The 26,662-nt window shown below is 36.0% G+C and overlaps 1 protein-coding gene across 4 annotated transcripts in view; it reads right to left on the bottom strand.

Annotated features, from left to right (window-relative positions):
* Nucleotides 1-434: 434 nt before the first annotated feature.
* The window catches only part of EFL1 (elongation factor like GTPase 1), a 55,975-nt gene continuing 29,747 nt past the window's right edge, over nt 435-26,662 (bottom strand). For all 4 annotated transcript variants that reach the window (XM_048956012.1, XM_048956011.1, XM_048956013.1 and 1 more), the window contains 5 exons: nt 18,573-18,704; nt 17,141-17,288; nt 14,363-15,369; nt 10,605-10,789; nt 435-972 (listed from right to left, as the gene is read on the bottom strand). In XM_048956012.1, the coding sequence (XP_048811969.1) occupies nt 784-972; nt 10,605-10,789; nt 14,363-15,369; nt 17,141-17,288; nt 18,573-18,704 (1,661 nt within the window). In that variant the 3' untranslated portion in view covers nt 435-783. The remainder of the gene's footprint in view (nt 973-10,604; nt 10,790-14,362; nt 15,370-17,140; nt 17,289-18,572; nt 18,705-26,662) is intronic.

Consider the following 26,662-nt stretch of genomic DNA (forward strand, 5'->3'; position numbering starts at 1 on the left):
CTGCAAAGAGTCTGTAAATACTCAAACAGGATTGGCAGGAATAGCTGTGTACCTCGTTCAGAGATGGCAGCTCCCAGCTTAGGATAATTATGTAAACCTTTTTTTTTTTTTTTTTTTTTTTTTTCCTTCTACAAGATGCCTTTCTATGGAGAAGAAAAACGAAAAGCCTTGGTCTGGTTTGCAGTTCTCAGTCTTCCACATGTGCTATTTTTGCCCTTTGGTTTAAAGGACAATGCATTGCTACAACCTGGGAGCAGAGACTGCATCACCACTTTTAGGTGACTGTTTACACTAGGAAAAGAGTAAAACAAACAGAAACTCCAAGAAAGATTACATGTTTGCATATAGGTAACTATGGAAAGTGCTTGAGGGCAACAAATACATTACATAAATGAAAATTAATTTTAAAAATAGAGACAAAAACATTGAGGAGCTAAATTCATTGCATAGTTTATTTGCAACAGACTAGGTAACCAGCTCTAACTGCAATTACATCTGAAAAATCAAAAAGAAACCAATTAAATTAGGAGTTCCCAATCCCGTGACAGCAACAGTGCAGAAAGCTTTAAAATCTGAGACCAATTCCAAGAAATATGCCTATGATTTAAGTAAATAAACTATTTTCTCAATATAAAAGTTGGAAAAGCTCATGTTTTTCTAAACATAAGCCATAAACATTAGAAAGCGTAAGAAATATGGTGTAAAAGAACAAGTCCAGAAGATATTTTTAATCTGCTGCATAGAAAACTTAGCTGAACCAGGAGAGAAAGGAAGCAGATGCAGCTACTTATTCCTACTGAGGGTTCTCTGCTTTTCAGCATGCTCCACAATTTTTTCTTCTACATAAAGTCCCTTTCGCTTTCTCACTGCATTCATGTACTTGCGGGCCTGGTTCTCAGAGTCTGCCTTTTCCCCAAAGTGCAAATATTCTTCTTCAGTGGTTGGTACCCAGAATGGATCACTTGAAATGATCTATAAAAAGAGAGGGGAAAAAAATAATAAAGTAGCATAAAGGTTTCCAAGTATTCTTAGTACATTTCAGGTAATTCTCATCTCTAAAGTACACAGATGAAGACAGAGTGGATAGTTTTCTGGACAGTTTATTAGCTACTTAAGCACAATACATGAACTAGGAACACCATGTAGCGTTCATCACAGAAAGCATAGGACAGATTTTGAAATTCAGTTGTATTTGTCTATGTACAAATTTATTTTAAAACAAATTTAATGGCCAGTTGGTAACAGCAACAAATCACATTTATAAAATTTTTAGTTTTGAAAAAGGAATTCCTTCTTTAGAATATTATGTCACCACGATCTTATAAGAATTTATAAGAACTGAATGTTTCTGACTGTAGATTTCCTCCCTAGATGCAGCTATAGGTAATATTTGACCAAAAGAAGAACAGAAACGCTGCATCCATTAGTTAACCAAAACCTCATGGGAGAAGGAGCACAGTGCATGTTAGTTACTGTGAGAACAGCGATAGTTATGGCAATAATTGAGAACATCACTCCATGATCATTTCTGATGTCTAATATTAGCACTGACAAGGACAGAAAAAACTTCCCTACATTCTGACTTAGTGTAATAAACCATTTATTCTGACAAATACTTTTAACTGCCATATGCTATTTCAAGCCAAACAAAATTACCTAAAGCTCATCTAAGTGACGTAAATCAGAAAGAAGGAAATAAAGAAAAAAAAAATTGGGTTAGGACAAAGATTTTTCCTAGAAATAACAAACACCAAATTTTTTACTTTGGATGCTAAATAACACCTAGCACTATGAATGGAATTACATACACAGTATATAGAAAGTTAGGACAATAACTGCAGTACATAGCCTGCCCCAATAGTAATGCCTCCTATTTATTTCCACAGAGACCTCATCAGATACGAAGAACACAGTAACACATTGTGTTCCTCAACAGAGCACACTCTCAGCTACAGAACAGTATTCCTCAACGCAGTCTCTGCTGCCATCTGTTACATGGCAACAACATGTTGCAGAATATTGCTGGGAAGGTTCAATCTCTACTGCCATACCACCAATATCCAACACTGACCTCACAAGCCATTATCATAAAATAGGAAGCTTTACTTTTGGAGCAGTCCTCATAGAAGATGGCTACTTTTTATTAGGAAACATTGCAGGTTAAATCCTGCAAAATAGAATGTTAAGCCTCTAAGTTAAAACAAGCAAACAAACAAAAAAAGCATACTAACTTGCTACAGTTAAGTACACATATAGTCCTGGTAAATTAAATGGGATATCATTCATATGCTAAAATAAACCTGCAGCCTCACTTATTTAGGTGGGAAATGAACATACATAAAGTTGTCGAGCTGAAAACAAAGGCAAGCAGAACTCATAAATAAATGGTACAAAATTTTGGTTTCCAAATGTTTCTGAATTTATTTTTAACATACAAATAAGAGTTGTCTAAGCATAGAAGAATCCACATGAGCTATACCCATTCTGATGCCTTATACAGGGCCTTTCTACCAGCGCCTTGAAACATCAAGGCAGCTCCTTGACAGTATATGCCAGTAAACAGAAAGTAAGGGGGCACCATTATGCACTTGAAATAAAGATAAGGACAGTGAAAATTGCTGGGTTTTTTTGTTTGGTTGGTTTTCCTCCCAGCTTCTGGGCAAACACGCATGCTGACTGGATCAGGTTGTTGTGATGTTCATACTAATCATCATCATGCTGGAAAAACACCAGAGACTTCCCCCAGTCAGGACCTATCTAAAGCGCCGAACAAATGAAAATGTCCAAGTTCAAGAAGAAACACAGGAACGAGAAGTGACTCACACTCAATAGACATGCTCCAGAGCTACTGCCAAGGGAGAGCACGCAGCTACAAACTATACCAACTTAAAAGGCTGTTACTATTCCCTTTGATTAAGTTCTTTCATATCAGCAAGTTACCTAACTCCCAAATTACATTCTGAGAGAAACAATGAACAGTGGTTCCTAAAGAGAAGTGAAAATACACTCAAGACTGAACTTACAGATCTAACGTACCACTGCAGTGTGCAGAGCAGAACTGGAAAGAGATCAAAATTAGGTTTTGAAAGCCACATCAGTACCTGCAGGAACTGCCTTTGCATCTCATCACGTCTAAATAGCTCTGGTATTACATTCTGCTTCTGGAGCAAGTTATGGAGGCACTTGAGAATTCCTCTTTCTGAGGATCATACCCAAGTGAATGGTTTGGACATATGGCAGAAGATGTGGTTAATTAGACACACAGTGTTTGTAGTAAACACCAGGACAAATCAAGAGAAAGAGAAAGGAAGATCTACTGAGTCAACTGGAAATGGAGGCATCAGTTGTGCCCTCCCTTTAAGAAGTCAGCAAATAGCCATGTTAATATAACTCTAGCATTAACTGCACAGAGGTGTTATTGACACAGTAATTAAAAAAAAAAAAAAAAAAAAGGAAATTTTCTGATTCTTAAGTTCTGACTCAGTAAGTGAAGCTGAGGACAAGAGTAGACTACTCTTCACATCACATTAATAGATCAAAGGAGATGCACCTAGCAGTTGGCATCCACTATTCCCCACATTCTGTACATATGCTGCAAGAAGGCAAAAAAAAAACAACAAAAAAACCAACAATAAATACGTTTCCCTCTCATGCTCCAAGATTGTTGAATTTAATTTGCTTACAACAGTAGCTGGCAGAACCGTGTGTCTGGGCTTCCTGGAATCAGAACTGAGAAGTTTTTAACCCTTGAACTATTGTTTGTATTCGTGGGAACCATGAAGGGAAGACTCTGGAATCCATGACAGAAATCATGTTTTTGTCTGGGTAGAGTCCTAAATAATTAATAAGATTCTAAATGTACCCACCCTTCTGGAGTGAGATGCAGCCATTTAACAGAGAGCATTTACTGTGTGCTCTGGAAGCTCCATGGGATTAAAATAGAAAATAAAGCATAAAACTAATGAAACAACAGAATCATTAAATACAGGCTGATGAATATGTTCCATAGCTCACTGCAAAACTGCAAACCAATTCTAGGTATAAAAGAAGAAGTGTTTAAAATGAAATCAGTAAGGCTTAGACACTTCAAAAGAAGATTAGATTACTCCAAATACTTTAAGTGTAGAGTTATTCCTGAGAAAAAAATAAGTAACTCCAAAGCAAGACGTTTCATTAAACATCACAACTATTCAAACTAACACACCCAGAGAGCAATGTCTCCCAAGACTTGTTTAGTAACAGCATGCAGAGTAACATGGGCAAGACAGCTGTCGTTTTCTTTTAGCCTAACAACTTACACACTAAATATTCAGGCAATGCATGCTCCTATCTTTTTCAGACATAATCTGAATGCCTGCAATAATTAACCAATAAAAATGCAAATAATATGAGTACTATTTTAATACTGAAAGACAATACAATATATACTAAATTCTGCAAATGATTATGTAAGTTCATCAAACTTCTCAAGACTTGAGTTAGAATAAATTACTTTCAATTCCAGAGAACTCAAAATTTTAAGCCTTAATCCGAGGATGATTTATTATTTGCATTTCAGTGGCACCCAGCTGGCTCCAATAGTGGTCTGGGTCCCATTGTCTGGTGTATTTCACAAAACGAGGCATGAAACAGCCTCTGCCTCAGGCAGTCTAATTATGCAAAAACGAGGTTGAAGGATGCATCAAAAGCAAACAGACTGGATCTGCCTAGTTCATCCAAAAGGTCAGGCAGATCTGGGAACGCAGCCATGTTGCTGGTAGCATTTCCCCTCCTGGTCCTTACTGTCTGATGGAGACAAAAACTTTCTTTTGAGCCAAGTAACATCAATGTGGAAAATGCTTTAGTTGGACCACAAATATAAAGAGCAATCTTACTCTATCCAGTGAAGACTACAAGACTAGCAAGTAGCATGTGAACCACTGTGAACCATTTAAGAAGGCTCAAGCGTGACAAAATTCAGCTCAAGCACAACCAAGGATAGCTTCTGCATGCCAGGAACAACACTGTGCTAGAAGTGGTTTCTCCCAAACAACCTCAGCAGGACTGTCACACACCATGTCAAAGGGCATATGCACCTCAGGGTATCAGAATCTTTTCTACCTTTGAAAACTCAATGCTAGAAAGACACTTCAAGAACACTGACAGTCCAAATGGTGGCCAGCACTCAGTAATGGCAGAGACTATGTAACGAATATGCATATTGCTGATATGCCTTTTAGATACCTGAAGCAACCTTGTCAATTAGAAATTACCCCTACTTTTCATGTAAAATGGCAGAAGTTTGCTGAGGTTTATGTGAAATGTGACTTTGAAAAGCTGTCATCTCCAAACTGAGTTTTTAATAATAAGCTGAGTCATGCTGTAAAAATGCTTCTGCTTTGAGCATAACAAAATGGTGAGAGAGAAGCTTGGATGCTGGCAGTGTTTTCAGCACATAGAGCACCAGGAAGCATACCCAGTAAGATTAGGTAGATTGAGCTGCACCCATTTAATTCCAGTGGGATGCAGGTGTCATTGCTGTTCCCACTTAGGAGTACTGAGCAACTGTGCAAAGTGCTGAGCACCTGAAACACTCATAAAACATTATGCTGGGGATAAGGATGAGATGGTAGAGGGTGGGAGGAAAAGTACATACAACATACTTAGGAATTTTACAGAAGTACCTACACATAAATGTTCTTAGAAAAGAAAATAAATAGTCACAGTTACATTACTGAAACACAAATTTTCACACTGTACCAAATACTTTGTGTACCAGCTTGTCCATTTTATAAATAGCTAATCTCTATACCACATCCTGAAAGAACAGCAAAAACAAACAAAAAAAAGAATTCAACTCATCTTCAGACTCCCTTTTTTGCCAGTTCTTTGACAACTCTGTAGTCAAACCTGGGCTTCTCAGAAGGATTTGGCCACTTTGCATCACTACACATCAAATTGTAGCAAATAAATAAATACATCTTCTTAAGATTATTACATATAATTCTATAATATTGATAGCTAACTTCATAACTTGACAAAAATTGCACTTTTATTTCTCTCTGTATCCTTGCATTTTCTTGCAAAAGTTCACGATTGTAAATTACATGGCTTTGAGAAAATACGATGAGAAAGACCAAGAGCATACAAGCATAAATCCAATTCACAAGATTCATTTCTATAGTCATTTGACAAAAGCCTGACAAAATGAGAAAACAATCAGAAGAGTTTTGTTTCAGAGAGGATTTCAGAGAATATGGAATAACTTGCATTCAAGCTTGAAGCATTTAACCTGTAGGTTAATGACTAGAGTGCAGATTCCCTACAAAGTAACCCCAGTACCCAAAGCTCTTCAGAAGAATCTAGAGATTCCAGTGACAATATTCAAAAGGGTTGGCTCAGGCCTTAAAACATATGAAGTCAGATATGACATTGCTTCTTTCAATAAACACTGTAATAATGAACATTTCCACATTTAGTTAGAAAATAAACCCACGTAAATTTACTTTGGCTTAAGAACATCATCCTTGTTTGTGCTCCAATCAGTGACAGCTGAGCTTTAGCTGTGACTTCAGTCAGTAGCTACAAACAAGCATTAGGGAATTGGAAAGAAAACAAGGAAACCTGTGGCTTTACTGTTGCGTTTTTTCCTGTTCCTTAAGAGACACATAGGAAAATCAAAGCCACACAGCTTTTATTTACTACCTTCATTAGCTTCAGATGTTCTGGTTAATATAAAGACCTTTTCATACTTGAAAGGTTCCAGGTCACTCCTAGAATTTCTTAGCATGCCTGAGCTGACACTTGTGCAACGATGTGAAGTCACAATTTATAGCAAATAAAGATTCATGGACTCTTATGAGTCTCTCATTACATTACCCTGTGTCCTGTTTAATGCTGGCCAAACAGCCTCATCCAGCAACTTCCACATTAAATCCTTATCTTCTATTTGACTTGTAAAATCACAGTAGGAATGAATAAAAAAATTAGAGTATAAAACTTCCAGTGATTCAAGACACATCAGATTCTTATCATATATAACTTGCAGCCCTTTTCTTTTTTACCTCTCTGCAGAGCCTTACAGCACAGCCTGGGCACTATTCTGCTCAGAAGGAATAGTCAAACAGAATTCAGATCAAACATATTTACAGATCCCCTCCTCCCCCAAGAATAAAAGACAGTCAATGCAATCTGAGAGATGTGTGTTAACAGGAAAACCATACATTTCACAGCTTTACAAGAAGCAGTTCTTTGAATATTTTTGCATTTGCAGACAATTGTCATTCGAATTGAGCCACATGCATTATTTTCACTATAATGCATTTCCCAAATGGGATTAAAGCTCCATTATTCTAAGTGCTGCTCCATCATAAATATCTTCTTACTCACAGAACTTCATGAAAAGACAAAATGGCATGACTCAGTGCAATAAGCTACTGCTCTACTAGAGTTACACTCTAACTGAATGTATATTATTAATTCAAGGATTAAAAAATAGAAAAAGCACTAATTACTTCAAAGCTATATACTTTTAACTAGGAATTAAAAAGAAAGTTTAAACCACAAGCAAAGAAAACACGGCCAAGTCAACCCAATCCACTTAACACAGGGATAGCATAAGGAAAATCACACAACTATCTTTTAACATGTATTTATTTAATCTGGGACCAAACTGAAAGCTCCCACTGCTGGTTCCATTCTTTACAGGCAGAAACAAATTTAAGTATGACAGGAGAAGTGAATAAAACAAAGGCGTATCTGACAAGATAGACCTTGATACATGTACTGCTCCATTCCCTGGGGCTGGAGTGATATGAACTACACCAGACAAATTAACTGGAAATCTCATTTCCAGAGACTAATTTAAACATCTGTGCCATCACTGATCTCCCTTATTTTATAGTCTACAAGACATATTAATGAAATAATAGTAATTTAAAAAAAATAAAAATCAATCCTGATTTCCTTAAATATACTTCATACATATAATTCCTATGAGATTAAGTCTTTGAAATTTAAAAATACCAAGAAGTGGTATTTCAAATGTAAAATGGGGAAAACAAGGTCTTAGAAGCAATCTGTGCAGAAAAACCCAAGTCCTGGGCATCCAGGTAACGAGCAAAGCACACTGAGGAAACACCACCTGGAAGCAATGCAGAGTGGCACAGAAGGGATCACACAGAATGCAGTTAGGCAACAGACACACACTCAGTAACATAGCGAATGTGAAAGAAAACCCAGTAGCTACCACACTGCCTATCCATCTTTAACACAAAGGAAAACACAGTATGAGATCTCACAGAGTTCATGCTGTATCTTACAGTATGATACATGAAATAACTGGCATGCAAAAAAAAAAAAAAAAGAATGGTATTTATTAAGCATACACCATGGATATTATGAATGTACTGTGACAACTCACCAGTAATTTTAGACTGCCAAAGTCACACCTAATACTTGATGAAAACTGTTCTCTTGTTTTGTTTTTAGCAGAAGAACCAGAGAAAAGCTTCACAAATTTCTCATGTGATCTGAGACACAAAATTTCTTCTGGCTTCCCTGTCATACCACCACTAGAGATTCTGAAAATGATATTTATTTAGCAATTTTGCTGATGAAGTGAGAATAGAATACATTCCCTCTGCCATGGTTGCACAGAGCCAACATTGCTTGTAGCTTAGTAAAGGGCTCATTTGGTCAGGAAAAAGAGCAGACTTCAAAAGCAACAAAACACAATCCTCCTCACCAGGAAAGGTGACCAGCTTCCACAGTCACTTTTTCTACTACCACCACATTTTAACAAACTAGCTATAATTACAACCTCCCTTGAGGATCAATTCAAGAAAATGTCACCAGATGCTGAAATCTCCCTCTCCTATTCATGCCTGTAACTGCGTGGACACTTTCTTTTATGTGAAATTCCTAACATCTGACAGTGTGAAAATATACGGTACAGTTTAGGGGTAGAAGGGAAGGTCATAGAAGCAAGGGATTTCGTTTTTTGCTTAGCAGTGCAGCACAGTAGCCACAAATCCAAAAGAAACTGGCACAGACCAATGGTTAGCTGGAACTATCGTACTTCTGACTGATTTCCCTCTAGGGCACTGATACAAGAGACACTTCAGACAAAAGACCAGTTAAGCCACAAAACCTCAGCAGCTGCACTTCAGACGAGGACATCCAAAGCTGAAACAAAATCTACTGTACACAATTCTGCCAATTGTTATGGGTTTGAAGTATCTAATCTGTACTGGCTCACATCCCTCTATACACCGAGTTGTTGTCTATTTTTTGAACACACACTATTTATATGGGTTGCATTTATCCATTGCTTTTTTAGCACCAGTAAGGTGGTGCTGTCAAAGGAGATGAGAAGTACTGTTTCAAGGATTCACAACTCTTTTGATAGCACATGATTGGTTTTTGGAGATGCTCTTTTTCCAATTAGGACTTGCACAAAATTCCTGAGGCGGTTGCAGGAATTGCTAAGAAAGAAATACTGCTACTGAAGTATTTAAATATTCCTATAAGGACAATTTAGCTACAGGAAAATGAGGAAGAATATATGCAGTGTGAAAAAACCAGCACATATTTTGCAGAGAAACAAAGGTGAATGGATCATACCTGGTAACTGCATGGAGCACTCCTGGCCTCAAAAATCTTAAGCTGTTTGCACTCACAGATTTGACATTTGTCACAAAATTGAAGATAATAAGACTTTCTAATCCATTTATCAAAACTTCTACAGTCCTAACATCAAATAAAGGAACATCTGACCTTGAAAGAATTAAAAATCTAGATTTCAATTATTTTAAAAAGCTCATGTTATTGGTTTAGGCTCTTTCCCCTGAGCCTATTTTTAGTTCCTTCAATTAAGTCTTCCAAGGCCTCCTACAATGCAGCTTTGTTTTTCTTTAACAAGGAACTCTAATTTAAAGCTTTCCATTTTACTTCTTGAAGATCCGCACTGTAGGAACAAAATGAAGTGCATTCTCAATTGATACCAGTTCTTATTAGCTTTCCCATCTCAGTATTTCCTTTACACCTCTTCTTAAACCTGTTTGTTTCCTTAAGTGATAAAGATGAACAAAGGAAATGATTTTGAGGACACTTCCATCTACTGTGACCAGACTTGATTTTGAAAGAATTGAATCAATTCCCTTTACCTTTTAACATGGAAACATATGTTGAGTTGGAATACACGAGCACAAAAAAACCCGTGAAGTATCTGTCAATCACTAAGAGGATAACCATCAGATAAATCAGATTTCTTATTAGCAGTAGTATACCCCCTCCACCCAAATAGGTTTATCAGATAACTTATTTTAAAAGGCATGTAAAATTTACAGAAACCAATTTATGAAGAATCAGTTCCATTTCAGAAGCACTTAGTTGATATTGAAATAAAAAGCATCCCATCTCAAGAAAGTATAACTCCATTTCTGAACAGCATCATCATTAAATTAAGTAAGACCAATATAAAGCTGCATTTTTTCCTCTTCGTTTCAAAAATGAATTACTCAAACATGTTGACCAAAACTTAACCTTTTCCACTTATTATTCCCGTTTGCCACATCTACAGGAAATAGATCACCAAACCAGATGGAGCGAATAGATATTTTTACCTCCCAGTGGCTGAACACCAGCTGCGGACTGGCCAGGCCACTCGTTCTCTTCCTGATTTCATCAGCAAAACCAAAGCTTTCTGCTACTGGCAGCACTGCCTTAATAATAAACACATCCGTTCCTTCTTTCATCTCCTCTTGTAATACTCTGCCTTCTCTTTTGGACAAGACGGCATACACACGACCTGCAAAGACATTACTTTGATGAGCTTACCAAGACATTCATATTCTGATCTGTTAAGACAAGTACATATTTACTCAAGAAACTTGAGCATGATATAAAGTACATCATTTCTTTGGCTCTCGTTCTTCCCTGCAAAATTTTAAGCAAATCCATTAAATTCAGACAAACAACATACTCTGCCAAGACCACGTGCAGAATCATACAAATAACAGTTAACAAACTATAGCTACTGTATGAATCTAGATAACACACGTACTTCGTATATTTTAAAACGTAGGCATGTGATAGCATCAAAGGCACTTTGCCAGACAATGTGCCAAACTTGCTTTACTTCAGCTAATCAAATATTAGAGAAACATTACCAGCTAAGTGACGCTACTAAATAATAACGCCACTCAGAAATCACATCCCAGCTACCTTTAAAAGTTTATTTGGTTCAATGTTTCCCTATAAGCCACCTGTGTCCCAAGTGCTGCAGTGCTACTGTAAGGCACAGAAAACTTGTTTATTGGGTATTTATTACATTTAATGTGTCCCAACTAGCATTTAATTAATGAATCCTTAAATTTGTCAGCAGCAATTTTTCCTTTTCTTTCCCAAATATCGAGTCCTTTGAAATACACTGCAGATATCAACAAAGCACTTCTGAAAAACGTTCAACTTTACAGAAAGCATCATGTTAATTTGCAGTTAAAATGTTTTTGCAGGTTAGGTGTTCTACAGACAAAAACTCACAACTACATTTCTACTGATGAAAATAAAAAGCACAGAAAAATATATACACTGAAAAAAATGCTTTAGAAATGCCTTAATTTACAAGTATGAATAATCACTCTTAGATGTACAAACTAACTTTAGAAATACCTTACAGCAAAGAACAAATTCATATCAATTTCTAAGATGTTCAAATATTTTATACTCAACTGAAAAAAAAAAACCAAACCAAAACCATGGACATGTACAGGCAGCTTTTAAACAGTGATCCTTACTGGAAATAATTAGGAATATCCATTACTTCCTAATTATTCTCACCTATTCTGAGTTGGCGGAAAGATATTATTAAATATTATAATCACATGCATTGATTTGCAGATCTATTTTAAGCCTTTTACAGGATATCAGAGGAAATATTTGCATAGGTTTATTTGCTTTTATTTTTTTAAGTATAGAATCTGGTCCTTGGAAAGGAGACCTAGCACACAGGTAGTGCAGTTAAATCTTCCTGTCAGGTGTGGATGATGAAGCATGAGTTCAATACCAACTGCTGCAGAGTTTCTAGTTCTCTAATAAAACATGGGCTGAAGTATTCTTCCTATCATCACTGATGATTTTATCTGTTCGTGCCCTTACCAGGACCTCCTCTCTGCTCCTCTGGCTGAACGTCACCTTTACTACACACAATAGTCTTCTTATTGCTTGAGAGGAAATGGAGGAAATACTTAAGATTCTACATTTCAAATGACAAGAAGATTAAAGCATGTTGCAGAGAAGTCACTTGAGTCTGCCATGCAAGGAGAGCCTTTGTTCGCATAACTAAATGACTTCAAGTCTAAGAAAATTCCACTGACTACAGAAAACTTGGAGCTATGAAAGGGTCACACATCAGCACAGCTCACAGATCAGTAAGTGACTTTGGTTAAGCACATACTGCTTTAAGATTCAAGTCAAATGCACACATTGCCAAAGAGCATCACTGTTTATACGTTGTGGATGAACCACACAACGTGCATTAAACCCATTTGTTCAAGCAAGTAAGTCTGAAACCACTTTATAGGTTATTAATGTTAAAAGTCAAAATATTTATTTTTCTAATTGTAATACGTAGGACCTAGAAAGATTTGATTTATATTAATGAGATAAGAAAACAATTATCAGAAAGCACTTTAGATGAACATATTTTCTAGACATAGTTCACTGAAAACTGGTCTACCAAAACACAGAAACCAGAAGCCAATTTATTTAGCTTACTTCAGGTTTCCAGCAACACGCATTTCATTCATGCAGCCTGGAGTAATGTCCCAATTTAGGCTATCACAAAGAAGCTATGTGAGGCCTTCAGTTTTACCACTACAGGCAGGTGCCAATATACTGGAGAGAAACAGGTCCTAATTCTACACTAATAAGCTGGAAGAAAGAAATGGCTTCAGCAGCATCAATCCCTAAAAAATGCCATGACTTGCTGTTCAAAAATTGTTGAAACAATTACTTTGAAACAATGATGTTACTCAAAAAAAAAAAACCCTTCAAGATGCTGCAACGTACAGAATAAATATACGCATAACAGATTCACTTTAAAGATGTCTTATGTTCAGCTCCTTAAAATATTTAAGTCTTGTTCACCATTTCGCTACACTGCAGCACTCTTCAGAAGGTCAAAGGAAAATGCCAAACAATTTGTTTTCCCTGGATGCTAAAATAACTTCTTTTAAAAAACAAACAAGCTTCATACTGGATAGAAATAGTGTACAACACGATCAACATTTTCAGGTCTATGGGTGACCATAAGCTTAGCAAGCAGGGAAAGGAGCTGCTCTTCTGTTTTGGAGTCAGTGTGTTTTTACTTAAAGAACGGAGCCAGAGATAATACTGTGAAGCTGTGTGAATTGTTCCCTTAAGTGCTCTGATCTTGCTTTCTTTTTTTTTTTTTTTTTTTTCAAATACTAACATGAGCATTGCTATCAAATCCAGAAACAAAGCCACAACAGTGTCTGATAAAATCGTTTCTCAATTAATTTTCATTTGCATAAGCAAAATGAAAAGACAGTCTAGCTTTAAGTGTTCTAAACACAAAAGAGTTTGCTATAAAATCTTAGAAACAAGCAGGTAATACAAAGATGCATTAAGCTCAACTGGATATCAATGCATGGAACACCAACAGAAAAAAATTAAGTTATAAAAGCCAATGCTTTATCACAAGTCAACTGTCAATCTTTACTGCAGAGCAAGCATGCTCTTCACTCACCCTCAAGGACACAGTTTATTGGCTTCAGCTTATCCATAATAATGGATTTGTAATGAACCAGTGCATGTCCATGGCTATCACCATCTAACATGCATTCACTTAACTGGACTAATCTGCTTGTACATCTGAGTCCTAAATCACACTCATTAAAAACATATCCACGTATTAGAATGCCGTGTTTCCATTTCATTTTATGGCACAACTGATGAGATGATGCATGTTAATCACATCACTATAAACAATCATGCAGTAGTGGGCATTTTTTGTAAACAGCAATTTAGATTATGTTTTTCTCATTTAAAATTGATACACTTGCTTACAGTGTCAAGTATCATGCTTGCATGCATGACAGCAGAGTTTTACAACAACTAACTACATTTTTCACTATATCAACTTCTATGGAAAACTCCAGGAACAAATGTTAGGGTAAGCTTAGTGGTATGGCAAGGAGGCATTAGAGAGTCATTGCAAAAATCTACCAGAGAACAAAGAAAAACCTCTGACATTTTTCTCACCTTTTTCTACATTCTGATTCAGTCAAATTTTATGTATCTAAAAATTCATGCATTAACTCAGAAAGCAAATTCTTGACAAAGGGTTGTGTTGTCTTACCTAGAACTTCTGCAGTAGCCATAATTTCACAGGTGTACATTGCTGCCATAAGCCTCTGTGGTTTTGCTTGCAAAGCGTAACGACAAGCTTCCTTCATGGTGGCAATCAGCTGTCCAGAGAAGGGACCATAACAATCCATAAGTAAAACTTCTCCCTTGTTTTTACTATTTTTTTCAAGTGACTTTGGAACACTTTGACTGCTCTGTTCGTGTTCATTCTCACTGCAAATGTTAACAGTGCAATTGCTTGTTGGAGAAACAGTATCTTCACTTTCTTTATGTTCTACAGCACCACATTCCCCTGAATTCTGACTTTTAGTTGGAAGTGCCTCTCCAACCTTATTCATTTCCCATTTTTCCACTGTAAAACACACACCCATGAGGGGTTCTTCACACATGGGACCCGAAAGCGTAGCCAGCTGAAATCCACTTACTATGCTGTTGTCGAAGTCTCCATACTTACTTACTTCTTTCTCAGCATTTTCAAGGCACTGCCACACAGAATTTTTATAACCCTCAAATTTATGTAACAAAATATTAGGCCCACATTTCCGTGGTCCAAATGACCAGATATGATCAACAGCATTTCTCCACTTCCTTCCCTGCAGATGTTGCTCTAATTTTTGTTTGAATTCCTTTATCTTGTCCATAGTCTTCTGATCTATTTCATGAGCTTTTTTATCTTCATTCAGAGACGTGCTGAGTTGCTCCATAGTTCGAATCAAGTCACTGTTTTCTTCAAGAAGTCGAGTTACCTCCTCAGGAAGTGGCAACGCTCTTACACTGAGCGTAGCTTGTTTATTTGGAGTAGATATTGTAACAAGCCCATCTGAATCAACCTGAATTCCTTCAGGAATTCTGTTCTGGTCCTCTTTTGTTTGGTGTATGACAGCAACTTTCTGCTGCTTTCCTATCTCTTCATTTACCATGTCCACTTTTGGAGGTCTTGTTATCGTTTCTCGAAATGGAATAATAGGTGCTGACACACTAATCTCTATCTTTGCAAACCTGTAAAATAGAGTTTTTTGATTAGCTTAAATTTTAAAATTACTTTTAAAACGAGGGGTTGTGGAAGATAGGGCAGTGGCCTTAACACAGAACAGATGTTCATGAATAAATTGAACTGCAACATGGATTACCAGATAATGCACTTCAAACTGTTCAAAATACCACGTACTTCAAAAAGGAAAGTACCAGTACAAAACAAAAGAAAGTACTGTTTCTGAAAGTCACTGTATAAATCACTGGTTCACTCACATCTTGAAAACTATGTGCTGTTCTCCTTCCTCAAAAGAGCTACAATAGAAATAGAAAAAATAAGCTTGACCGGTGGTATAAAAATACAAGTAGTCTTCAGATGTTTCAAGGATGTGATAGAAGCCTACAAAACCATGAGGGGCATAAGGAAGGCTAAGAGGGATTAGCTGATAACCAAACCGCAGCAGGTCCTGAACTGTCCATGAACTGAAGACAATGAAGGCCCAACAGAGTACCAGTAGGAGTTTTTACATCTGGCTGCTGTTTTCACTCTTTCCCAAACGTCCAATTTAAGCCACTCTGTTGGACACATGGAGTTAGACAGACATTTGGTTTGAACTAGAACACCTGTTATTACAGTGAGTTGCTCTGAAAAAATGCAGCCCTGGGTAAACTGAAGAGTTTTTTGTAAAGAAGTATGGAACCATGCTAGAACCTTTTGGGTTATACTAGAGCTAATCTAAATAGCATTTCAAACCACAACCTTTCCTCTTCACAGTTTAGTAGTTTACTAAAGAATACCACTATCAGAACTCAAATGTAACACACAAGAAATGGTGCTTCAAAAAGCTAGTAAATACACCTTGCCACTTTTCCTTTTGGGAGCTGGTATCCAAGTGAGAAAAGGCATCAGAAGCCATATGTCAAGTGAATCGGCAGTGGGAGTCCTGCCACTCTGTGCCTTCAGCTGTTTCTCGTTTCTGCTTATGACACTACAATCACAGTGTTCACGTGCTTTGTCCATTTGGGACATCACAAAATGATGACTCTTGACACCTTATAATTCTTTTAAAAATCAAGTGAAATGGCAATTCAGAAAAAAAAAAAGTCAAAATCATGTTTACAAAAGAAAGTGTTAGACAAGTAAATACATAGACTGCTACTAGCTGCTCAGTAACATCCTATGTCGTCATCATTTAATTATTCCAGTAATTTTTTTTTTCCAGAAGTTGGAATAATGCCAATAATAAGGATTTTACACACCCTGAGGAAAAATGCTGTGCAAATTGCAGCAGTACATCTGTTTTCAGAAACAATACAAATATATTGCACTAAGTCACAATAAAGATACTGTTAAAAACGTATTCTAAGTAATTTGGAAGTGATCCATTCCAACTTCCAGAAGAAGCATTGTCTGATACTAACCAAAAGTGGCACAATCAAGAGCAAAGGAACAGGACTTTGGTCTTGCAACCTTCTATCACATTACTTCCTAATTTTGGGGAGTTCTGTTGCCAGACCTGGTTCCTCTCACAATTTCTATTTTGTGCGACTTACATCGTTACACTCTTCACCGGAATCCTGAAGCTACTGCCATTTATAATTTCCTTGATTGTGGCTTTATAAAGGCAGTGAACTAGTAGCCGCTGCACATCTGCACACACTACAAAAAGGTACAGTTATGATCCAATGGTAAAAGCTGTTTCACCATAACATAAATCAAAGATGGATGTATCTAACTGACAAAGAAATAGGAAACAGTTACTGAACAAAAATATTCCATCTCCCTGACCCTTCTAACCTTTCCTTCAGGTCATCCAAGCAACGCTGCAGATGAACTTCTCCTGCTGTCACTAGCACATGCTCTCCTGTCTCCTGGATCAAAACTTGGACGCATGGATCAGCTTGGTTTAAAAGCTTCATTCCTCTCACCAGCTGAGGCATATCACCTGGCAAAAGAAGGTAGTAAAGAAATACCAAGGAAGGAATACTTGAAGACAAACATATTTAAGTTGAGGAAACAGTAATACTCATTTTGTTGGGAGTCTAAACACAAATGCATAGTTTATCTGAAAGTTTGTGAATAACTTTTAAGTTCTAAGGCGCTTCTATAGCAATTTTTTTTTTCTATTCTGAACTTTAGCATTCTGAAATGGAGGAATGGCTTTTCTTTAAGAGTTTACTGTAACCATACAGGAACCCATGAGACAACATGCGAGCATCACCCCAAGACTATATGCAGTTTAACAGGAAACTGATCACTTCCAAGCTGAGCCTACAACGGCCTAATCTTGCTTGTCTTCTGATACTTCAAGCAGCACCTGACTTTTAGGAACTTTCACAGGTGTAGATAAAATTTTTGAGACTTCTGTATCTCTAACAAATCTGGCTCAAATAGATTCAGGAGTTACTGAAGGAAATAGCTGGTGATTAAAGAATGATACAGCTTTATCTCCTCAATGAGAAAAAAAGGCTCTCTAGAATTACATAGTAATTCTGGAATTATACTCCTCAACAATTTTCAACTTAATATCACACTTACTAGAGCAAAAAACTTTAAATATTTTCTAAACTTTATCAAATGAGGATATACAATATTTAACTGTATTTAACTATTAACCAAACACGAGACAAACATCTGCTAGACTCTCCTACTAATTCAGAAAAAAAGTAAAAACTGAACAAGAAGAAGCCTATGTAACTTTAATGTTAGAAAATTTTGGACCTGAATTGGAAGCTAGTTATTTTGTTTCTACTAACATCACAACAAAAAATGAAAACTGGACTGAAACATAGGCAGAGATATGCTACTCTGGTTTGGGTAGTGGGTAGGAATCAATTAGAAACCCAAAGTAGTGAAAATACTGTAAATCTGTGTCAAAGGCTTAATGATATAGCACAGAATGGCAACAGAAGTGAAGAACACAAAGATCACACACTTTACTTACCTTCACAGTAAAGGAATACTGAATTGTAGCATCATTCAGTATCCTACTTGTGATATAGCTAAGTGACCACAAAATGTGCAGCAAGATCTTCTGTAACTGACCTCTTACTGAGACACAGACAAACCAGCTGGAAGAATTCACTAGGACAATGAAATACATCCATCTAGATTTATTTGATTTATATTGGACCTATCACTTAATTTAATGGATAGAACATACACTAGCTCAATCAGTGAGAGTGGGAAGCTGAGTTGCTGTTACACTGAATTCTCCTTTCAAACTTACTTGGATGTTTTGGTTCAACAGCTACCCGCACAATTGGTGTAGCCTCAAAGTTGAGAGGTGTAAAAGGTGGGCAAGCTGGTGATGTTGACAAAGTTGCAGACTTCAGCACAAAATCTTGCAGGCCTCCTATTCCTAAAAGAAATTGGAGAGGAAAAAAGAGAACAGAAAAGAAAGTGTCATATGAAAAGAGTCCAAACACACAATCTTAAAAAAAAAAAAAAAAAAAAAAAAAAAAAAAAAAAAAAAGCTGAAGTTATTCCAATCACAAAACCAGAATTAAAAACTCCTCATTCTTCTTATAAACTATTTAACTATTTGTTAAAATGTGTGCAGTAATTTTTCCTGCACTATTCTATCATAAAAACCAAACATTTCAGTACATCTAATGATGTACAAATTCAATACACATGTAATTTAATATGAAAAAAATGGAACCTTTAGTTCATATTCTGTATCTGATTAAAATTTAAAGTTATATTTGGAAAATGCAGGGACGGATCTGTGCTCTCTCCTCCTCACTCTCTCCTAATGCCAGAGCAGGGATAAGGAGAGAAGCTCTTAGCCTCAGCCCTCCATTATCACCCTAATACTGTTCCAGGTTCTTTTTTGGCTTTGTCTTATTTGAGAACAGAAACAAAGAGAGTCAGCTTCCACCCTATGAGATCATGAAGGAGTTTAAATTCTGAAGAGCCTGTCTGGTGCAGAGTTATCATCTGCAGAATCGGACTGTTTCTACAGCTCTGAAGGCCAAGTGTCTGCCCAGCAGGGTATGCCAAAATCTGAAAAGACGCTATTTAAGAAAACTTGCCTCAAAAATAACTGGAAGCAGAACAACATTCAACGGCTTTAAATGCAGGATAGCAGATGCTACAGTGAAAATAAATCCATATAAACTCTGTGTTGCACCTGACCTCTGACCAGCATGTATTTCCTTTTTTCACTTATTCAACATGTGGTTTAAATGAAAAACAAATGCTGGATCATCATCATCACCAGGGACTGAGTAAAGGGATGGTCAGTTTTATTCTGATCTTCTGCAGCTGGTAAAAAGAAAACGATTTAAAAGGGAGGCAAACAGCTTCTTTTCACAATGCAGTGTGAACCAGAACAATCACGTTATCAAAGCTTGCATCAGACAGACTCAGCCTTTTCTTGACAGACACAGCACTCTCACTACCAAGAAGAAAATCTAAAACTCTCTGCTCTTGTTTTGCATTTGAAGGCAAAAGTACAAAATTTATACCTGTGTCTGGCAGCAGTAATACACTAAAATAAAAAAAGATCTGTTTCAATGTAAATCTGTTTGATTTACAGCCTGAGTATTTTGATTGCTTAATTGCATGTCCTAGCAGAGAGCAGCGTTCAGCCCTGGTAATCCATTTATTTTAATAAAACTATTGGTAATGAATGTTTGCAAAATAAAAAAAAATTAAAAAGACAAAAAAAAAACACGCCCAAAGATACAAACTTCTTGGACAATTCTTGCATTAGATAATTAAAAGCAAATGCTAACATTTTCTGAATAATACTACAAGAAAATGTAACATAACTAATTCCAATGTACCACATGACAATAAAAGCATCCTACTATTATGCTGCTGCATCAATCTTACCACTGATCCCATTGAAACATTCTACTTCATATTTAGCTAAGGATATTAATGTTAACTGGTTGAATGGATTTTAAAAAGCCACTCCAAAATTATGCTTATATATTTGCCTCCACTTTTAAGATTTTGATGTGTTCAGCCCTCCTTTGTACATTTATTTTCAAAAAGAAAGGAACCATAGAGAAGAAAAATCTGCTTATGCAAGAAAGATGACAAAAGCAACTGCTCTTATGTTTTAGGTGAGACAAGAATGAAAGCAGAAATACAGTACTGCAAGTATTTTTGAGTAGTTATATCTCAAAGAGCAACCTAGTCCACTGTGCTCTGTCACACAACTAAATAAAGATGCCATTAGGTAGTTTGTTGCACATTGGTTTTATTTATTTTATTAAGATAAGGTGGAGTTAAATTATCTAGGGAAACGTTCAAATCTGAGAATTAACATGATCAGGAAACTGCTCCTTTTTATTAACTCTGCCTTGTGACAAATCATGTAAATTATGTACGAGAGTAAATGCTGAAGTCTGACTCTGTGTAAACTTCAAGACACAACAGCTTGTTGTACATGAACTCCTTACCAGAAATATCATATATTTCATTACAGACTGTGCAACAGCCTTCACTTCGCAGAACAGTCAAAGTACCTTTACAGATTCTGCAATGGATGGCAACAAGCCTCACCTACTAAACGGGTTAGTACTGTATATTTCTTTGTCCTTTTACTAGAAGATAAAAACAACATGGTAAAATCAGATAATATCATAACAGGACAAGGGGAAATGGTTTTAAACTGGAAGAGGGCAGATTTAGACTAGATATTAGACAGAAATTTTTTCCTGTGAGAGTAGTGAGACACTGCAACAGGCTGCCCAGCGAGGCTGTGGATGCCCCCTCCGTGGAAGCACTCAAGGCCAGGCTGGATGGAGCTGTGAGCAACCTGGTCTATGATTCTATGATTGAAATCAAATTTTAAGACAAGACTCCATGCATTTTTTGCTTCTGTGCCTCGCTAGTAACCACTACATTTTCAATGCTAATTTGGCATCCTTGAAAGGTAAAGCACACCTTACCCGTTGAGTTCAGCTATTAGGATCCATAACAGATAAAGATTGATGTAATTAGTTTCTTTTGATGTCAAAAGACTTAGCATTTGATGTTCTTTCCAGACACAAAAAATGAAGCAGAAAACACCACGTACAACTTTTTCAATCAGATAAGGAAACAATTCACTTTGCAGTGTCAAAATCAAACAAAGAAGAATGAAAGCTGTTTAAATGTTGACTTCTGCCACATTGTTACTGGCCTCAACACATCAGTTCAGTGGATCTTTATCTTCTCCCAATGATGATATCACCACTTAAGAATCCTTGGCTGCACAGGAATGGAGACATGTCAGGCTTTGACAGTGTAAGGAACTAAGAAATGCCAAGAGCTCATGTTAATCTTCCCAGTAAGGCTCTGTCTCCACCGAAATACAGTTTCTTATCAACACAGTTTATTTGAAAAGATTAGAACTTTACAATATGTAAAGCCTCCTGGTTTAAGCACTCCTGGCACTGCACTATGCATTAGTGAAGAAAGGCCATGCGGGCCCATTCATCGTTTGTGTAAAAGGAGGCGTGATGTAAGCTTTGGACATCTACACAATATAAAATCTTAAAATCAGTGTGTGCTTCTTTTTTTTCCCCCAAAGGGAGTTTACAAATACTAAGACCTTTACAATTTTCTTTGGACTGTAACATAAATACCCTTTTCATCCTGCTGAGAGATCTTTTAAAAGAATTTTTTTTCATTAAAGATATTTTAAAACACACAGTAGGAAATAAAATTCACAAATCCACCTTAAAAATGTAATTTGCTCTTAGACATTTCCTGCTTTTCCTCAAGATAAACAGGCTAAAAGCCAACAAAGACAAACAGAAGGGTAAGATACAGTTGCCAAATATTAAAAAATTCATTAAGAAATTAATGGCAAAAACTCCATAGCAATCATCATTCTCACTCAGACCTATCTAGAGAATTTGCTGTTGCCCATTGTCTAACAAAAAAAAGAAGTGGATTTTTGCAAGTAGGAACTGATGTCTGTAGGAGTAGACTCAAATATAATAGCAAGTCTTTTTATTTTCAAGATACCTCAAAATGTTTTACAGATTACTAGGATTAAATGACAGCAACTCTGGGGACTTTGGACAAGTAAGTAGCTACTATGGCTTAAGAATGCTTCGTATTATACATTTATTGCATGAGATTTTAAAGCATGTTTCCATTGAGTCTCATGGGCACTGCACAGAAACATCTGAGGGCAGAACTTGACCTTTCTATATTAGAAACTGTTTCAGGAAGAGAAGGGAATGTAAATCAAGACACAGACCACATTCTAGTTTAGATTTCATCAACTTTGCCATAATACAGACCACATGTTAGCACAGACTGCTTGTGAGCCTCCTCATCTCATTTGTGTACTTATCCCTCAATCGTTCATATTTGCTTCTGAAGCAAGTGAAATTGCTTGTAAAATAGAATATTGTACAATATCTGCATGACTTTATCTGCTCTCAGTACTTCATAATCATTTTACAAAAAAGCTAATTCAACACGTTTCTTTTTTTTCATTTCATTTCCTCTTTCCCTGCTTTTCTTAAGAATTTCTAATGGTCACTACTATCCAACAGACTTTAGAAGCCTTCATCCTAGTTTCTTCTTAAGTTTCAAAGAAACCTACCTAAAAATTCTACCTAAATGCTAGAGATTGCCAACCAGACACCTCAATTCAGTTCCTCAATACAAGGGAGTTAAGTTGAAATTTCATTGTAGAACTTTTCCAGTAGGATCACAATCTGGGGATAAATTGAGTGTTAGCTTTCTGATCAGATGAAAGTAAACCCTCATTATAAAGAAATTAATTCCCCAATGGACACAGTTGCATGATAGAACATTAGATGCAATAAGCAACTTTTGATGGAAGAATCACCTCAATGCTTTACTACTGCATCACTGAGCAGCAACAAAAGATAGCATGGCAAACCATTGAGTTCTTCTAGAAAAAAGTTCATGGAACAAATCTTTGCATCTGCTTTTATCAGACAACACAAGGGAAGCAATAGTGTGACCTAAAACACAATCCACTAAGATTTCCCATTGCAAGATTACAGCTTCAAAGAGGATTGCAAACATATATAATTAGTAAACAACTATCATTTATCTTGTGCTGAAATTCTTTAGAAAATATACTATATAGTTGATGATACATTTAGACTGCATGATAACATACAACAGTTCCAAACTGCTGATTGAGCTGACAACTGTAATTAGGATATTTCCTACACTTTCCTCAGGCTAAAATAAAAACATTTTAAAGGAAACTATAGAACAAATAATAAAAAAAGAATCACACACAACCCTTTATATTAAACAGTAAAATATTACAAATGATGAGATGGATGTAGAGGAGGCCCACCTACACCCAGTCTTCATCTAGAGTTGGGAATTTCATTGCTAAAGTACAAATTTACCTTAAAATAAACAGAATGAAACAAAACTCAGTTCACTTTATGAACCTGATTTCTGCTTTTACAAATAGGTATAGCCAGCATTAAATATTCATTTCCTTAAGTTGCTCAATGAGACAAATAAATAGAGAAAGAAGATCAAAGTATTTCAGATAATGATAGTTTTGTTATGCTCCAGGATTACTTGCTTTGGCAAGTCATACTAACTTTTGGAACTCAGAACTAAAGGGAACGATGTTGTTTTTTAAATATTTATGGCTCAACATAACCATAGAAGTATGGAAACTGAGAAAATCCATGCTTACATCTGTAACTCTGCTACATTTCTCTTTGGTTACTATGAAAACAATGCACTTATTTGCTGGCTTGTGACTTCAACAGAAATAAAAATGAAGCAAGAAAATCTTTACTCCCATTTAAGTTACTTTAATCTTTCAATCATAAAGCGCTTTTGATATAGGCACTGAACAGTGTGACTTCATTAAAGTGTCAGTTGTTCTACTCAGGAGAACAGATGTTTGGCCCAAGCCCATGCATTCTAATTCCTTTACATATAGTAGCTCAACTTAATGTAACAAGCAGGAATACCAAACAACAATAAATATGTGGACAGACTGTTGTACAGAGTGACAACATAGGCATTGGAACTAACTTCAGTTACCCTGTACATCAAATTAATACTTCCATTACTGCATGTGGAAAGCATTTAGCACCATACAAGAAGTCTTCAACCAAGTTTTACATTCATAATTACTTCGAATAGATGATTTTAATTTGACTTGACAGCAACTCGTCTGAATTTACTTAATTTATTTTTAATGACTACCAGAAGTTTAGGTGCAGTTCAACACAGATGTCATCCCAAACAAATGGAATTTAAAAAAGGTTGTTTCAACATATTTACTTTGATAATCTAGAAACCTTTTTAAAGTATTGTTTTGATGTGGTTTTAGTTAACAGTAATAAATGTGTTTTAGTAAATAAACTCAAATTGCATATTGTACTGGAAAACAGAGCAGCTCAACTCATATGGAACATCTATGTAAAGGAAAACATTTTGCCCAGCCATCCTCTAAGGAAAAAGAAAAGCTTCCAGAAAACAGAGCATTAATTAAACTCTCTGAAGCACATACACAGTCTGCGGAGATGAGAAATTGGTTACTAGTGTCACTCCCGATATTTCTAGAAACCTTTCCTACTTTTGTCATGCAGATAAACACACACATATCCTGATGATTTCCACTGGTGTAGTGGGAGAAATATTTCAAATAAAACAAAATAAAAAAAGAATCTTTAATTTGTAACTCTTATACCTAAACCCTCCAAAACTCTAGCTATAATGCCGATATCTGCCTAGCAGAAAACAGAAAAAGATGGGGCTGATTACTCTTCATAACACCAGCTAGTACATAATTAAAATTTTGTAATATATTTTACCCATGGAAAATAGATCAAGAAAAATAAAGAAAAAGTTGAAGTATTTGGTTTTGTTTTGTTTTTTTTGTTAGGCTTGATATTAATTTCTAATTAAGTTTGCAAAAGGAACATACACTAAAAGATACAAAGTACCAGAAGGACAAGAAAAGTCAATGCTGCAGAAGTCCCCAGCAAAGACATAGTTTACATTGGTTGTATTCTGGAAATAAAAAAACAAATCAAAATATTTTATATAGTAAACATCTGATTCATTCTGATTTATTCTAAAATCAGATGAGTTACAGCATAGTCTAAAATCAAACTGACCCTTAAGAAAATGCCCTTTTATTTTTTATACAGTTGTAACAGCGCATCCTGAAAACCAGAGGACTTCATGTGTATATTGTTCTCTTACACTGTAGATTCTAAGATGTAAGATGTTACCAGATGTTACCTCCCAAAATCAATTATAAACGGTGTCAAAATTAATGAGGCCTTCAGGCACTGATCTTGCAAAGAATTCATTGTAATCTTAGTTGTCTTGGAGGTTTTGACGTGTCTGTCTAGAAAAGGCAACATGAACATATTGGTACAACTGCTGCACTACACAGACAAGGGAAGTGGGGAATTTAAAAACTACTACAACTAATACCAATTAGAAAAGATAACGGTAACTTTAAAAGCTAATTAATTTTACTTCGTTTTGTGCTGGATTTTAGAATTTGTTCAGTTGCAGGATCCCAACATATTCGACTCACACCTCAGCCATTAAAAAAATAATCTGATATCTTTATCATTCAGTATATTCAGTAAATGCAAAGCTATGACATCACAACTAGAAGCAGCGAACTAATTACCAAATGTGTTAATATCCTATGGGAAATGTTCTACCCAATCACTGACCATTTATCCTGTTAACTTGTAAGACATGCAGGTAACTAATTAAAATTAAGTTTTCCTTGATCTAACCCAATGCCTTATTTTCTCCATTACAGGCAATCCCCACACACATCCCACTACATTTGACTATAAATGATTCCTGTTTATTTTGTTGCCTTGGGAAATATGGCTTGAAGTGTTCCAAAGTACCATGAAAGACAGATAATTTCAGTCTTCATTATACAGAAGCTGATGTTTATTTTAATTACAATAATTTCCAAGATGATAAAGGATAATATAAAATTTGCCTTGAAGCTAAAAGAAACCTTTAAATATCTGATCACTACTTACATGAAAAAAAAAAGTTCTGGGGAATATTTCATTAGAATAAAATTTTAACAAAGGAAGGTACCTTCCCAGAGCCTTGGATAACAACTATTTGACACAGTAAGTGTAGAAATAAATGGCATGTGATGAACAGGGAGTGCCTTTGATACACTTGTTATATTAACAACTTCTAAGTGAATGATATTAAGTTATTTGTAACTAATTTCAGTTCAATAGCAAAAGAAATTCAGAAATAAACTGATATGCATTTAGATGGAAAAAAAAAAAAAAAAAAAAAGTTATTTCTGCAAAACAGCCCATGACTGGGACATAAATACTCATTCACATT

Source organism: Lagopus muta, chromosome 10 (assembly GCF_023343835.1).
Source record: "Lagopus muta isolate bLagMut1 chromosome 10, bLagMut1 primary, whole genome shotgun sequence".
Taxonomy (NCBI): Eukaryota; Metazoa; Chordata; class Aves; order Galliformes; family Phasianidae; genus Lagopus; species Lagopus muta.